Source organism: Poecilia reticulata, chromosome 6, assembly GCF_904066995.2.
Source record: "Poecilia reticulata chromosome 6, P_reticulata-male-v2, whole genome shotgun sequence".
Classification (NCBI taxonomy): Eukaryota; Metazoa; Chordata; class Actinopteri; order Cyprinodontiformes; family Poeciliidae; genus Poecilia; species Poecilia reticulata.
The window spans coordinates 5,702,237-5,717,114 of NC_088835.1; the positions used below are offsets into that span (position 1 = coordinate 5,702,237).

General features: G+C 39.7%; 3 protein-coding genes across 7 annotated transcripts; 2 read left to right on the forward strand and 1 right to left on the reverse strand.

The window, feature by feature from the left end:
- lg6h11orf16 (linkage group 6 C11orf16 homolog) lies at positions 1-6,433 on the forward strand. 3 transcript variants are annotated; one of them, XR_014087798.1, is made up of 9 exons: positions 1-408; positions 779-946; positions 1,606-1,688; positions 1,765-1,904; positions 1,988-2,040; positions 2,183-2,271; positions 4,161-4,366; positions 4,450-4,649; positions 6,065-6,433. XR_014087798.1 is itself a non-coding variant. In XM_008410831.3 (7 exons), exons 1-7 carry the CDS (start codon positions 241-243, stop codon positions 2,650-2,652), a joined length of 720 nt encoding a protein of 239 aa, XP_008409053.1. In that variant the 5' UTR covers positions 18-240; the 3' UTR covers positions 2,653-3,876. The 3 variants fall into 3 exon arrangements, 1 of the variants encoding a protein (XP_008409053.1); XR_001776739.2 differs by having other exon boundaries at positions 8-408; positions 776-946; XM_008410831.3 differs by lacking the exons at positions 4,161-4,366; positions 4,450-4,649; positions 6,065-6,433 and adding an exon at positions 2,637-3,876 and having other exon boundaries at positions 18-408; positions 776-946.
- A 66-nt stretch (positions 6,434-6,499) lies between these two features.
- Positions 6,500-9,405, forward strand: c6h11orf16 (chromosome 6 C11orf16 homolog). 2 transcript variants are annotated; one of them, XR_014087797.1, is made up of 5 exons: positions 6,500-6,636; positions 7,306-7,525; positions 7,758-8,216; positions 8,625-8,807; positions 9,162-9,405. XR_014087797.1 is itself a non-coding variant. In XM_081607719.1 (4 exons), exons 1-4 carry the CDS (start codon positions 6,523-6,525, stop codon positions 9,377-9,379), a joined length of 1,011 nt encoding a protein of 336 aa, XP_081463845.1. In that variant the 5' UTR covers positions 6,500-6,522; the 3' UTR covers positions 9,380-9,405. The 2 variants fall into 2 exon arrangements, 1 of the variants encoding a protein (XP_081463845.1); XM_081607719.1 differs by lacking the exon at positions 8,625-8,807.
- Positions 9,406-10,863: 1,458 nt separating this feature from the next.
- akip1 (A kinase (PRKA) interacting protein 1) lies at positions 10,864-14,311 on the reverse strand. Of its 2 annotated transcripts, none has more exons than XM_008410830.3 (5): positions 14,196-14,311; positions 12,498-12,640; positions 12,296-12,370; positions 11,201-11,317; positions 10,864-11,085 (listed from the first exon to the last, which is right to left on the reverse strand). In XM_008410830.3, exons 2-5 carry the CDS (start codon positions 12,627-12,629, stop codon positions 10,924-10,926), a joined length of 486 nt encoding a protein of 161 aa, XP_008409052.1. In that variant the 5' UTR covers positions 12,630-12,640; positions 14,196-14,311; the 3' UTR covers positions 10,864-10,923. The 2 variants fall into 2 exon arrangements, with proteins under 2 accessions (XP_008409052.1, XP_008409051.1); XM_008410829.2 differs by lacking the exon at positions 14,196-14,311 and adding an exon at positions 14,047-14,189.
- Positions 14,312-14,878: the final 567 nt, after the last annotated feature.

Below are 14,878 nucleotides of genomic sequence, written 5' to 3' on the forward strand. Positions count from 1 at the left end.
TTTCGAAGTTTCGGAGCAGAAATCATATCTCACACAGTCTGACTTCACCGCCTGGGTCGCCCTCACGATGGAGGTCCTCCCCCCTCCTCCTGGACGAGACGACGTAGTGCCTCGGGGTTTTCCTCGGCTCGGCCACAGGCGGGAGGAGAAGGGGCAGGAAGAGCTCGCGCGCCGCGCACAAACAAACACAGCTGCGTGCTGCCTCGCGCTCGGCGCTCACGCGCAGCCTCCTCCACCGTCATGTTTACCGGGATGCGGGCGGAGAACCGGAGCAGCTCGGAGGTCCTGGATGCCGCGGCGCTGAGGCAGCAGAGGAGGCTGAAACAAGCCATCCAGTTCCTGCACAGAGATTCAGCCGACCTGCTGCCTTTGGATGGACTGAAGAAACTCGGGACATCCAAGCAGGGAGTGAGCGTCTTTTTACAGGCCTCTGGTTATACGGAGCACCTTACAATGACTGCAATATTCATCACAACTGACTGATTATTGTTGTTCGTATACATTTAGGGTTGTTACGTAATCAGTCTGATAATAATGTAATAATTACATTATTATGGCAAAAATGATGTAGAGTATTAAAAATAATGTAGATTATTTTTTGCCTAATCTACATGGCAAAACTATTTTTAGTTAGGCTATATGGGTGTATGTTATTTTAGCCAACACTCTCTGAAGTCTTTTCAACGTAACAATAAGCTAAAGAGACACTTTTTTTTTTAACATTTCTAATATTGCGATTTATTTGAATTTGAGCTGGGATTTGTTTCTGGTGCAGCAGCCGCACAACATTCTCCAGAAGAGGCTGCTGGAGGCCAAGCTGTCCCAGGGCAGGATCGACACACAGGGGGTGACCCCGAACAGCAGAGGGCGGCAGCCGAGCTGTTGGCGGTTTTCAAACGACAACACGGAAGAGGCAGAAGAAGACCTGATCTATGTGGCCTGTAAAGTGTGTGGAGTCTGAACTGAATCTTTAAAAGAATGCAACTATTCACACTCCTTTAGCATTTTTCCCTGACATTTTGTCACTTAGCAAAATGTTGAAGGGATTTTATTGGGATTTAAGGTGTCCAAACACGTAGTGGAAGGAAAATGAAGGAAAACCACAATGGACCGTGGGCTGCACAGTGGACCAGTTGGAAAGGTTCTGAGTTTGAATCCCAGCATGGGGTCTTAATGCATGAGGTCTGGATGGAGGGTTCTCTCCGGGTACTCTGGCTTCCTGGTACAGTTCAAAAAACATGACTGGTTGATTAACCAGTAACTTGAAATTGCCTGTAGGTATGAATTTGTGTGTGTGTGTGTGTGTGTGTGTGTGTGTGTGTGTGTGTGTGTGTGTGTGTGTGTGTGTGTGTGTGTGTGTGTCTTTTGTGTTGCTTTGTGATGGACAGGAGTTCATCGCCCACCCCAATAAAATACCTTGAAGTTTGTAGTTGCAACGAGACAAAATGAGGAAAAGTTCCAGGGGTATGAACCCTTTTGCCTGTGATCGTAGCATAAACGAATCCTATTTTCATTATTATACGTATTAACTGTTGACCTTTTTCTGCTCCTGTTGCTGCAGTGATTATTTTCCTCCCTCTAGCCGCCTTCTTGTCCTTGTTACAGTGTTTCGGACAGGAAGTCCCAGTGCTGATTGACACAGGCTGTAGCATGAATCTGATGTCTTCATCAACTGTGGATAGCTTAGGGTGAGTAGAATTAAAAAAACCCATTGTCATCAAGGAACAAGTTAAAACACTTGCATACATTTTCTTCCTTCCGAAGACTGAAAGTGCTTGTCGAGGAGAACAAAATGGACCCAGATGGGTTTCCGTTTCAACGTAGACTTTGCAGTGACGGATGCATCAGGGAGCTCAGCCTGAACATTGGAGGGCTTCGAATAATGTCTTCCTTCTTTATAGTGGGTGAGGAAAAGAACAATGTAGTGAAAAGTGAAAACATAATAGTGTTTGTCATAAAATTGTTGTCTACTCATATATATTTTCAGAGAGCACCAAGCCACTCTTGTCTCTGGGCAGCAAGACTTTAAAATCATTCAAGGTGAATCACTACTTGCTCTTGATAATCATCGCTCTAGTGCTGTTGGTATAACACTCAATGGTACAAGTCAATTCAATGAATTAATGCACATAAATCATTGTTATGACATATTTTCTTACGTGTACTGTGATCTGTGTTGCAGTGCGTAATTGATACTGATAAGCAGATGTTGGTGTTCGGGACTACCACAAGGGAGCAAGTTGAATTTGTTAAAAAGCCACCAAGTGAAAGGTCAGACTGACATTTTATGTCTTCGTTGTTTTTGCCAAGACTCGTAACAGACTTCTGAACTCAATCTGTTCATATTTACAGTTACTGTGAACAGATGAATGACTGCAATAGCTCTCAAAATCCACAGCGCACAATTCAACTAGTTGTTGGATATAGTTGTATTTCCTTATAGAAGAGAAAAGTAGATTTTTAAACTGACAAAACGAAAACGTTTTAACTGAGTTTTCATCAAAACTCAGTTCATACACTTTAGTTTGTTGAGTTTGTTTTTATTTATAGGTAAATAAAAATGTAGTAATAAAGCAAGAGAAACAAACTTGCTGCAAATCATAGCTACATTTTATGTACTTGTCCTTTTCTTGCAGTGTCCTGGATTATTGATCTTCCTGGCTCAACACAGACACACATGCACATGAAAAAGCAGTACTTATATAGTTTGATGACAACAATATGGCCACTAAAGGTACATAATCAGCATTGGAGGACTTTTATTGAGTTTTTCCTGGTAAAACAGGAAAAAGTAAAGTTGGGTATTTAGTAAAGTTGCTGTCAAACTTAAATACTAGCACCCAAACAAATGCTAATAACACCTTCTGGAACAATGTCAAAGTATACACCCTATCTACGCTCTTGTCAACTTCAACAGCCCGGTGTCACTACCAAGAACTTTAAGTGGCATAAAGGACTCACTCCCACTTTGCTGTTTATTTATTGTGAAGAAGAGACAGATAATTTCATAAAGACACTACCGTTTGCACATGAAGCACATGTTATGTAGCTCTGGCTCTTGGGTTGGCCTGATGTGTGTCTTGTACAAGTTGTTCCCTACTGTGTGTTCAATGCTGGCAGATACAAGAAGGTGTAGTGATGTTGTTTTTGTAATTCTTATGCAGATGTGATTTATACCTTGTGTTATATAAATAGGTGGGTTTTTTCTTCTCTTTTGTCAAAACCAGTGTTCTATAGTCATTGTTTATTACTTAGCACAATGTGTTGCGTACAGATTAGGTAGACAATTGTGATTAAAATTATTGTGACTGACAGACATATTGTTTTTCTCAACATCTGCAGCTTTATTGCTGCGAGATGGGTTGGGTTTCTACTTAATGTTCTGACATTAAGTCAAACATTAAGTGAACTTTGGTTCAACAATAAGCATTTTATGAATTGTCAGAAAAACACTGGGCTTCTTAAAAGTAGTGAAAAAATGAATTCAGAATTAACATTATTGGCCAAGATTCTACGCACAAACAAGCAATGTGACTTCAGTTTCAAACACAAACTATTTAACCTTTTGAGGACATGAAAAAGAAATTTACTTCATCTCACCTGATCGGTCTTCAAAGGAATGAAGAATCAATGCACTTTATAAGCAGAAGTAGAAATGTTTGTGGGGAAATGAGGGATTTCTGTCAATCTGAAGACTTTTGATCACGACTGTAAATCTTTTATATTTTATAATGTGGTAAAGTATTTTTTCTAGGTCTAGGTTGTATTTGTATTGTGTTCACTACCTACTAATCTTTACAAAAGGTATGCTGTAACACATGGCTGCAGCCAAAGTACAGTAAGGATCAAGTCAAAATAAATCTATACCAGATTTTCTATGTTTTTGTGTGAATTCTTTTTAAAGAAATGTTTTACAATAATTTAGAATATGTGTTCCAATGAGGTTTGTTTGTGATATAAAAATGGATAAAAATACCTTTAATTAAGCCCATTTTTACATATTAAAAATACTTTTCATTGGTTTTTATGTAATACTTTAATCTTAATTGTTGAGCTTTTATTGATTGAAAGCAGAAAATCACCATAATTAACAGAAATACTCTTGAAAACATCAGTCTGTAAATGTTACACTTCTAAGGAGTAATGCTGAAACTTTACAGAGGTGCAAAAGCTCCAGCATGGGTTACTCCACTGCGTGTTGGATTGGTTACCATGGTGAACCTAACATGGCAGTATAGTTTGGTAACACACCCCTGTCTGCTGACTGACGAGTGAACAGCCAATACCGGGAAGTTCTCCAAGGAAACCAGCGTCAACAGAGAGATGAACCTGCAGTCTGATTGGAAACAACACAAGCTTGGGCAAAGTACTTTCTAGGGTAGTCTTGTTTGGTTTTTTTTGTTTATTTTTTTCAGATTTAATAAGTTTTGTTCCATTTCAACTTGATAGATTGACATGGACAAAATCAAGTTAGAGACCGATCTGGTCCAGGTGCTTACTGGCAACCCGGGATGCAACGTCACTTACGTTCTGGACGTCTCTGAGAGGGCAAGAGCTGTCCTGGGATCAGTGAAACGCCTGCTCATCCAGACTCTGCTGGCCAAAGCTTCTCTGGCAGACTCCCTGTCATAGTCAGATTCTCAAACATGGTGAGGATACACTAAAAATCTAGAAAAAACATGGAATGATGCTGCTAGATTATGTGTTTTGATGTTCTGAGTGGATACATCTGTACAATAGTGCCGTACACTTCCATGTCAGAAGGTTACACGTTGTTCCATTATTCTCAAAGTAACATGAAAAAGAAAGATTGCAATTTGTAAATGTACTTCCCAATGAAGGGCTTAGTATTTGTGACATGACCCATGGTTGGATGAAACTAAAACTGAAGGTTGTCATGGTGAACACTGTTACATTTGGAGGAAAGAGTGTGAAGGGTAAAAGACATGTAAACGCCATTCCAACTCTGAAGTTAGCATGTGACGTTTTGCTGAAGGAGGGACTGGTGCACTTCACAATATAGCATCACGAGTAAAGTACTTTATATATATATATATATATATATTGAAGCAAAAATTGAAGACAAAAGCTGGGAATATTTTGGCAAATATGGGTCTTCCAAATGAACATTAACTCTAAGCATAATGCCAAATTAATTACTAACTGACTTAAGGAGAACAAAGTCAATATTTTGGTGTGACCATCACAAAACCCTCATCTTGGTGCCATAGAAAGTCTTTGGGCAGAGTTGAAAAGGTGAAAAGGCATTCTACAAGCCTAACTGAGTTACTCCAGTTTGTTCCAACAAACTATTGTGGAAAGCTTGTGGAAGGATACGCTGAACCTATGACCCAGTCATACTGTAAGGCAGTTCTACCAAACATTAAGAAAATGTATGTAAACTTCTGACTTAAAGAAAGAAAAAAAATCTCAGTTGATTTCGCTCAATCTGGTATTTAGTAAATATAAAACATGTTGGTTATCGATTGTGCTGACTCTTAAAAGTTTTACATTTTGCCCAATCGCTAATGTTTGGCGTATGTAATGCACCAGTTTGATGCTTTGAAGCTTACCAGAAAATGCCTGCGCTGTAAACAGCCATCCAAAGAAAGAAGTGCCGAGCCGAAATACACTCTGCTAAAACTAAAGGAAGGCTATAATTCTAAAACAGAGCAGAAAATCAACATCATCTTTCACCACTTCTTGTATTTGCTGATTGACCAGGATTAGATTCTACCGGAGGAATCAAACTCAATGCGAGAAAGCCCAGAAAGCACTGAAGTAAGATGAGAATGAGCGGAATTGCATAGGAAGGCAATACCCAAGCTACAACTGACCTGAAACATAAAAAGTTTAGTTTGATTTATTGTCAGTAATAAAAGGTTATGTGTCATTTTATATTGCGTATGTAAGTATTTAGTATCTGGTGACACACCTGTGTGAATTACGCTAAAACCACTGGAGGTTGTATGTTGCATTACCACAAGGATCCCCAAGATATCCTTTGATTTCCACTTGTTCTATATAATATATCAGTTAGTTCCTTTGTTTTTATCCTTTCCAGGTGCACTGCTGGTCCTTGCACATGCTTCCTTGTCTTCCCAACACCGTGTTCACAGCTCTTCCCTGGGTTCACTCCATCAGCTGCAGCCCCAGCAGACACCTACTCGCTGCCTTGAAAGCGGCTCTCTCTGACCCGGCGTGCCACGCCGTTCACCTGCTCTGCACCGACCTCCCGGAGCAGCCGGGGCTCTTACTCAGATTCCTGTCAGCCCTGGCGACCTGCAGGCCCGTAAATGTTTTCTACCTTCAGGGACCCAGCAGAGGGCTGGAGAGGTCCACCAGAGACTACCTGCTGTGTCTGAGCCAGGCCAACAGAGGGAGCTGCTACCTGATCATGTTTGATTTGGAGGGCAATTTAGAGAAGGTGGGGAAGTTTTTTTGTTGGTACAAAACGCAAATGAATAAAGAAGTCCTCTTCCGGAATGATTACACCACTGAAACTGCTTCTGTGAATTCTATATGCTGTGTGGTCCAGCGGTGGCCGGGTCGGAGTTCTTCCCAGGCCACACGGTGTTGGCCAGGAGACAGGCGGACGGCCTTTTCTACCCCGGCTCTGTGATCCAGGAAGTTCAGGTGGACTCGTGCTAGTATTTGAATAATAAGGCAACAATAATAAAAGTAAAAATAAATTTAAAAAAATGACTTTTCAGTATTTTCTGAATTTCAAATGTCGAACATTTTCGACTTTGACAGCAAAGAAATGTCAAAGTTTTTTCTAGAAAATTTCTGAAATAAAAAATGTTTTAGTTTATTTTTGGTGGAAACTTACTCCTTCCGTTTTCTATCTACAATGGCTCGAATAAGCCTTCATAGCGACTCTAAAGTGGAAAAATGTTCAACTCCGTATATGTTCAGCTAATATACACAGACGTGCTCACGTCTGTGTATATTAATTATAATTCGAACTTTCACGTGCGAATTTCGCTGGTTGCTAGGTTTAGAGAAGCCCGAGCTAATGTCGCTCATCGCGTAAGTTCCATAGGAAATGAATTAAGAGGGAGTGTGTATAGGTCAAGTTTAAAGTTTGTAGTTAGAATTATAAATGCAAAGCTCTTTATATCTTCCTATACCAAGTTTCTAGCCAAATGTTCTGGCAGATGTAAGAATGTTAACCCTAACCCCATTTCTTGCAAAACAGTGGCAACATAATAAAATATTTCTAATTCTTCAACCTGTTGTAGAAGTCTCAAGTCTACTGGGTTTATATTTTGATTGAAATTTTCTTCCCACATGCAAACTCAGGGCAGCAAGGGACTTTGGGTAGTTGAGTTTGACCATGGAGGCAGTGCTGGTTTTGGCACTGCCTCCTCCCAGCGTGAACTGGTTTGCTCACTCGACCTGGTCGTGGACAGCAGAGGTCATAACCACCGGCTGGTACCTGGGGATTTTGTCCTGTCGCCATGGGAATCAGATCTGAGGAGATACGGTCCGGGTCGAGTGGTGGCAGTCGCATCTCACAGAGGTACTTTAAAACAGCATACATCCTTCTAGTTTCTTATCTGTTCTTCTAGATGGATTGCTTTTCTTTCAGACAGTTTCTACTCAAGTAATTACACAATAATGTCCAGAAATAAAATTTTTCACATAAGAACAGGTTAGAAAAAAGCAAAAACAATAACTGTGAAATGGAAATGTGGTGAAGAAGCAATGTGGTCATCCTAGGACGTCAATTTGCTTTGTTTTTTTTCCTGCAGCCGATGTCGTGGCTGACTTCCAGGTGCTGATGTGGAACAGCTCTGTGTCTCTGGTTCCTGACAGCCTGGTTTTGCCAGTTTCATTATATCATTATTTCAGACTTGTGAGGCAGCTCCAGATCCCAGCTCCAGCTTTTGGACGATGCAGCAGCCAGGTCTGCAGCAAGTCTCCATGCCCTATCCGGAGGCCTTACACGCACTGCTGCCAGTCCACACACACCCAGCTGCCCTGCGTGGTTTCCACCAGCTGTAGGTGCGGCCTGGAAGAGTCGGGTCACTTTAACACGGATGAATTTGTCAGGAATGGACACTCTGAGACACCGTCCCCACCATCGACATTGCCAACCATAGAAGAAAACACTTCAAACTCCCCCGAAGCAAAGCTTTGGAGCAAACGACAGCGTCCTCCTTGGAGGTACTGGAGGAGAACTGGACCAGAACCTCAGCACAAACAACCAGGTAAGAAACAGACACTGTTTGATGTTGAAATCTGGCCCTACCAATGCATCTGAATAAAAGCTGCTTCATTAGTATTAGCTCATCACTAACGGCTACAATTGAAACTAGAAGTTTTCTTGCACTGAAGTTAAATCAGTCTATACTTCTCTTGTTTTTAGGCCAGTCAGAGTGACTGTTTTTCTGTTTTTCTGTTTGCTAAATTCCGCAACGAGAGAAGGAGTATGTCCGATAATGATTTATTAATGTCTTTACATGTAGGGTTTGGATACATTTCCTCAGTATTTTGGTAGCAATGCCTTTGCTACCAAAGCCATTGGTCTTCACAAAGTCCTTGACTTTAATTCTGGTGTCTTTTTCCACATTTGGGACCAAAAGGCGTCTGTCTGTCTGTCTGTCTCTGTGGAACAGAGCCCGTCTCCTCCCTGAGCGGTATGACGGATGACGTTGTCATCATGTCTGTACTTCTGTATACTTGTTTGAACGAGGCGCCTTCAAGCATCAGATGAACCAGACTGATGGAGCGCCACGATTCTCTTCCTGACATCTTGGCTGATTTCTTTTCATGTCAAACCAGAAAGTAGCGAGTTCCAGGTGATCCTCCAATCAACTCAATGTGACAGTCAACCTATCAGAAGTTTCCATTATCATCTGGGCTTCCCCTCATTGTTCTTAAGAGAGTAATTATTCTGTATGTAAATTTCAGATTTTGAATACATTAATAAAAACAAATCTCTGACATTATTTCTCTCATTATTGTGGGATTTAGCAATTAGAAATAATTTTGGTAATCCTAATTTGATCTAACTTCAAGTAGTGAAAGAAGGGTGTCTTTTGTAAGCCTCTGCTTTCAACTGCTTGTTGTATTTGAGATTACACATTTACACAAAATAACATTGAGTTGTGGAAAGCTACATATTAAAATATTACATGTATCTTTATTCCCAGGAAGTGAAGTGAACAGGACGACGTCACAACGCTCCAGCCTCGCTGTCCCACAGATCAGCAGCTCACCAAACCACAGCTCCCTGTTTCAGTCGCTTCCTGACGCCAACGCAAAAAACATGAACATCAGAGATGTTTTTGGAACGGCCAGCTTCAAGCCTCGACCACCTGCACAGCGCCAGTCCTTCTCTGCTGGCAAAGCCACTCTTATCCTTACGTGATAATGGTATAAATGTGTGAAAAGATATTAAGTTTACTCTTTTATTGCAGCAGCGTGATCTCACACTGATAAACGGATTCAGATGGAGGAAAAAGATGTTAATTGGTTCAGAATAAAATTTGTTTCACCAGTTAATTGCATCCCTAACAATTCCTGTAAAAGCAAGTGATGCAATTTAAAATATTTACTCTTTAAAATTGACTAGCTTAACTTTATTGGTTAAAAAATACTGTTTCCTTATAAACATAAATATGATGTGACCCAGAGGCCCATTTCTATTAGCTGTTGTTCAAAATAGTAAAGATTAGAGATTTCGCTTCATTTTTACTAATCACTATAATTCAGGGATAAAAAAATAAAAAAAAAGACACCTGCTCATTAACTTACACGATACCAACTTGCCAGCTGGTTGTTTGGGAGTCATACTAGCAAAAACTTTTTTGTTGTTGTACCGTCACAAACATAATCTACAGAGGCTTGTGTTTTAGTCAAATGAAATAAAAACTGAGCTTTTCTGTATCATAAGTCTGTAGGTGGAAAATAATTATTGATATGTGGAGGAGTATGTGATTATATCCGTTTAGTAAGGCTGCACCGATCCACTTTTTTCCCACTTCCGATACCGATCCAATACAGAAAAGGTACTGGACTGACTTAAAACATTTCTTTTTTTTTGAACACGAACAAAAATCTCCTGGATTACAAATGTATTTGATAACTCTGTCAGTACAGGACGCTTAAAAACACCAATAGCTTCACAAGCTTAGTCAAACATGTAAAATATAAAAGGACAAACCTTTCAAATGGTGCAGAAAATGTTAGGAATTCTAAATGCAAATTAAATAATAAAGCATAATGCCACTCAGAACCCCAAGCATAGAATTAGACTGAATAGATCTGCCCTCATTGATGGGGCACATCGTCACCAAGACCTGAGCTAGAATTTTCTTTTTCCAATATTGGGACTGATGCATATATTGATATCGGATTTGTACATCACTACCGTTTAGTGTGATGCATGATCTGTTTCTATATTATTAAAATGTTCTAGCCCATTTTAATTATAAAAACCGGGGTCTCGATTGGAAAAATGAGGATAATAATCAAAAACATCAGGTGAAATTGAAATATTTCATCAGGCACAAAATGTTTTTCTATGGCCATAAAAAAGACCCAGATTTTAAGGGTTTACAAGAAATGTCACTGAATGTAGAATAAGCTGGATGATTGTTATCTTGGTAAAACACAGAAAATTGTGAAAAAAAATATTTTATTGTAAAAAAAATAAAAATAAAGCGCGGTAGCATCGCAGGTTATAAAATCCACAAATATTTGCATAATGTTGGGTAAAATTCTGATAACCAAGTATAAAATGTCCAATAATATGGCTTTTCTCCATGATTTAAAAAAGCAATCCATTTTGAAAGCAAAGCATACGACTTTAAAAAAGGCAAGAAGGACACACACATGCACACACACGTAGCCTTAGCATTGGTCAGTTCTGTTATTGAAGTTCAGAACGGCCAGGTCAGCTCGGCCAAGATGTCAGAAGTTAAAAGTGAGGACGACGCTCTCTCCAGGTTGAATGCTGACCAGGTGAGTCTGTGGCTGGGAATCTGGGACACTGGCAGAGACGGAGTACATTCCAGGTGACACCTCGATGTAAAAGTCTTCATCCCTAGCCAAGACGGGGCTCTGAGGGAAACGCTACGGAATACATAAAACACTTCAGCATTAGCTATAGAACGTAGATGCTTTAGCTTGAAGCGAAAGCTCTTGGTTGCATTAAAACAGACGCGTTCTGATCGTTACTGGGTCTCACAGGTTTTCTCCTGGGCTGTGTAGATGTCGTCTGCCCAGGTCCTGGCCGCATGTGGAACCTGGACATGTGCTCCCTCTCAGCGGCGCTGTGCTCCCTGCAGCTAGACTCATAATACTTCTAGAAAAAAATTAAAATAAATCACTGTCTCTTTTTGTTCTTTAGTCTCAACAGCATCTTTCAAAAGTAATTTATACCCCTTGAACTTTTTCCACATCTTTTGATGTTAAGACCAGAAAATTCAGTTTGTTTGTTAGCTGAAAACAGATGTACACAGCTAAAGCGACTAATGCGAATAATCGTAATGAATCCACTGTTGAAATAATCGTCAGCTAATGTAGAGACTGGGGTGAGGGGTAGATTTAATATTTATATGTTTCAAATATAAAATTAAAAACAACTGTCAATATGTTTTACCCAAAACTCCTCAACTGACATTTTGATGTTATATTCATCCGGTTCAAATTCACTACAGGAATTTTAAGCAATAGATTTTATTTTATTTTTTTAAAAGGAACTGAATTGTTAATTTCAATCTTTTAGTGCGTTTCTATAGTTGTATAGAAAAGGCTAAAGTAGCTTAATGAAAAACCTGCAGAATGTGACAATTTTCCTTATCTGAATAATCGATTAATGGTCAGAATAATTGGGCCCTGTCACAGTAACAAATTGTGCTGGACGATAAATTAATAAATAATTTATTGGGAAAAAACCGATTATATTGTTGAGTTGAGATCATTTTCAAGTAATATAATAGTAATGGCATAATAATTCAAGAACACATGATCAAAGATGGATAAACTTTAAATCCATCTGAACATTTAACAATCCAACAAAAGACATTTTAAATATCCAAAATAAAACAACAAAATGAATTATGAAATCTCTCTAAACAAAACTGTCCATTGAAAAGGAATCGTGCAATTAACTGACTTATTGCGACCGGCCTAAGAATAATCGATTAATCGATTACTAAGAGAACTGGTGCTGTACATCTATACGATCCCAATAAAATGTGGTAGCATGACATCATGAGGAACACTTGCATTAATTGCACTGAAGTGTATGCACAACAAAAGTTAAGAGATCCTCCCTGACCTGGCAGTGGTGGCTCGTCTGTGCCATGAACGAGGTGATATTTGCAAAGGCATCACGAAGCTCCGACTGGGTACGCTGAAAGGTGCAGAATGAAACGAGAGCGGATTTGTTTAACGTGATGTGATGAGGCGCACAGTGGATGGACAGAACACAAACCAACAGCAGGTATAGAAGTGGGAACCCGATAAGAACGCGTTCCCACCTCAGTAGCGGAGGTCTGGGATGCTCTGATGCCGGTCCAGTCAACATCGCGCCTGGACGCTCGCTCCAGCACCTCCAAGCCAAGCCTGCCCGAGCGACGCAGGGAAAACTCCAGCCAGGCCTGGCTTGCCATCAACGTGTTACCTGAAAGGTCATAGGTCACATGCTGTATGACAAATTGGCTAAAAATTAACGCTGAAGGTCTTTCGTAATGAAGTCTGACCGTTCCAGTCTGTCATTCGTTAAATTAGAATATACGTCCCGATGAGTAAACCAGCTGCAATGAGCAATTCATCAATTCATCATGGATAGACGTTTATGAAGACTTCAAAATACTGTTTATTTATAGTTTGGGTTTTGAGGGTTTTTTTTCTGTTTTATCATTTTTAGTTTTTGAGTTTTATATTGGATGTTTCAAATGTCTTCCAATCTGGTGTGTTCTTTACAAATGTATGTTTTTATGTCTTTATCTATTTCAGTAAGCCTACTGAAATAGGCTTACTATTATTGTTTTCCATACAGGTCTGAAGCATCATTCTAATTTTAAGTCCATATTTTCATTAGCTCCTATCAGAAAATCCTCAAGATTAAAAAATAGAAAAGTCCTCATTTTCAGACCTTATGTTTTAGCTGATTCCAGTAATGGCTACACCTGGGATTACTTCATTTATGAAGGAAAGACTGACCCCAAAGGAGACATAAAGGCTTAACTCATGACACAGGACATACGTTTTTGAATGCACAAATCCTGGGGACTGGATACAAGCTGTATGTAGACAGCTCTTCACTGACCTCCTTGAAAAGAGAATCTGGGCATATGGCACAATCAAAAACAAACAGAAAAGGGATCCAGAAGGACTTTGCCCATTTTGTCCAGTGGAGACACACCAGGGATGTCCGTCTGTGTTCTACTTTGCACATGTTCTGGTTCCCCCAGCTGTAAATAACTACAGTCGGTATGCATCATGTAAAATGTTTGGCTGTAATTTGTTCCTTAGGTTTTTTCTTTTCTGTTTTCATTTTTCAGATGCATGGGAGGAGAGGATGTATCGGATGCGCTGAGTGGGTACTACCAAGTGCTCCACAAAACAAGAAAGTGGTACAAGACATTATTTCATCACTTTGTGGACATTGCTGTGGTGAATGCAAGTTGACTGGACTCAGACATGGCAGAGAAAGCTTTCTGGGAAAGACTGGCAAGACCAGCTCATGGCTTTAGGCTCAATAAATTGGACTGCTCAGCCTAAAAGTTTAAATTGTTCCCTAAACAAAGACCTCAAACATTTGCATGCACTCTAAGTGGTTCAAGAGCATCGTAGGATTAATTTTGGGTGTGCTTTAATCAGGTGCCTTGCATTTTGGGGGAGGAGGGTCAAAGAACGACGATTTAATTCACATTAAATCGTTATTTAGGTGTGCAGGTGACAAGCTAACTCTTTCAATGGATTAAATTAAGGTTTTAACCAGTAGCTTTACGGCATTAAAGGTTCAGAAACTCAAAACAAAAACACTTTGAAATACGTTCGCCTGCACGCGCCGCGGTTTCCTACCGTGTCGTCACAACAACTCTCCCGTCACCACGCCACTAATCTGCAGCAGGTCTAGTTTACATCGTCGGCGCCTTGCTGGTTCGGCCGGCACGGAACCTGGTTTAATTTAACAGAACTTCGGAGAAACGACGCTTATCAGAGGTACTCACATTTTCCTTGACAACTGTCACTTTCTTTTCAAATGACACGACAGGAAATCCTGCTCGTTAAACCCCGCCCCTTTCAGGAAGCACAAAGATGAAACGTCACCGCGCTTCTTTGCTTGGAATAAATGTTTAAAAGACTCAGCGGTATTATCTAATATAACTCTGAAAGTTGTATTTTTTAACACAAGTTTAATTCATGCAAAAATTTTTATTAAGTATGCAAACTCGACTGAATCCTTAAAATAAAAAGAGCAACCTTTCTAATCACAAAAATGTCTTCTGAAACCCATTTTATTTTTTACTTTATTTCCTTCCTAGATTTATTTCTGTATCTGTTTTGCATTCTTGTTCAACTAGGATTTAAGGTTTAGAAACACAGGGAAAACCTGTTTCTAAACTTTCATTTATTAGAATGCAAATATTCAGACTGAACATATTTTTGTCTTCCATTTTAGAAGCTAATGAGCAGAAAGTGTTTTCATATCCAGCCATCCTCAGGCAGAAATGAGCAAGAAAAGCGTTTTGCTCAGTTCCTGTTCTGCCTAAACATCTGTGTAGCTTTACAAATGCAGTGATGTACACAAATTTATAACTGAAATTGTAAATACTAAAGGTTATTAATGACTTTCTAAATTTTTAACTTTCTAGACCTGACATTTCCCTTATTCTGGAAAACCAATCAGCTG

What these genes read in the sequence shown, in the direction of transcription:
- akip1 (XM_008410830.3), bottom strand. Translation starts at nt 12,629, where the DNA reads ATGGCAAGCCAGGCCTGGCTGGAGTTTTCCCTGCGTCGCTCGGGCAGG. An exon ending in AGACGAGCCACCACTGCCAG is followed by an intron (nt 11,318 to 12,295) that starts GTCAGGGAGGAT and finishes ATTTTTTTCTAG; the next exon opens with AAGTATTATGAGTCTAGCTG. An exon ending in CACAGCCCAGGAGAAAACCT is followed by an intron (nt 11,086 to 11,200) that starts GTGAGACCCAGT and finishes TGTATTCCGTAG; the next exon opens with CGTTTCCCTCAGAGCCCCGT.
- c6h11orf16 (XM_081607719.1), top strand. Translation starts at nt 6,523, where the DNA reads ATGCTGTGTGGTCCAGCGGTGGCCGGGTCGGAGTTCTTCCCAGGCCAC. An exon ending in CTGTGATCCAGGAAGTTCAG is followed by an intron (nt 6,637 to 7,305) that starts GTGGACTCGTGC and finishes ATGCAAACTCAG; the next exon opens with GGCAGCAAGGGACTTTGGGT. An exon ending in ACCTCAGCACAAACAACCAG is followed by an intron (nt 8,217 to 9,161) that starts GTAAGAAACAGA and finishes CTTTATTCCCAG; the next exon opens with GAAGTGAAGTGAACAGGACG.
- lg6h11orf16 (XM_008410831.3), top strand. Translation starts at nt 241, where the DNA reads ATGTTTACCGGGATGCGGGCGGAGAACCGGAGCAGCTCGGAGGTCCTG. An exon ending in TCGGGACATCCAAGCAGGGA is followed by an intron (nt 409 to 775) that starts GTGAGCGTCTTT and finishes TTTCTGGTGCAG; the next exon opens with CAGCCGCACAACATTCTCCA. An exon ending in TGATCTATGTGGCCTGTAAA is followed by an intron (nt 947 to 1,605) that starts GTGTGTGGAGTC and finishes TCCTTGTTACAG; the next exon opens with TGTTTCGGACAGGAAGTCCC.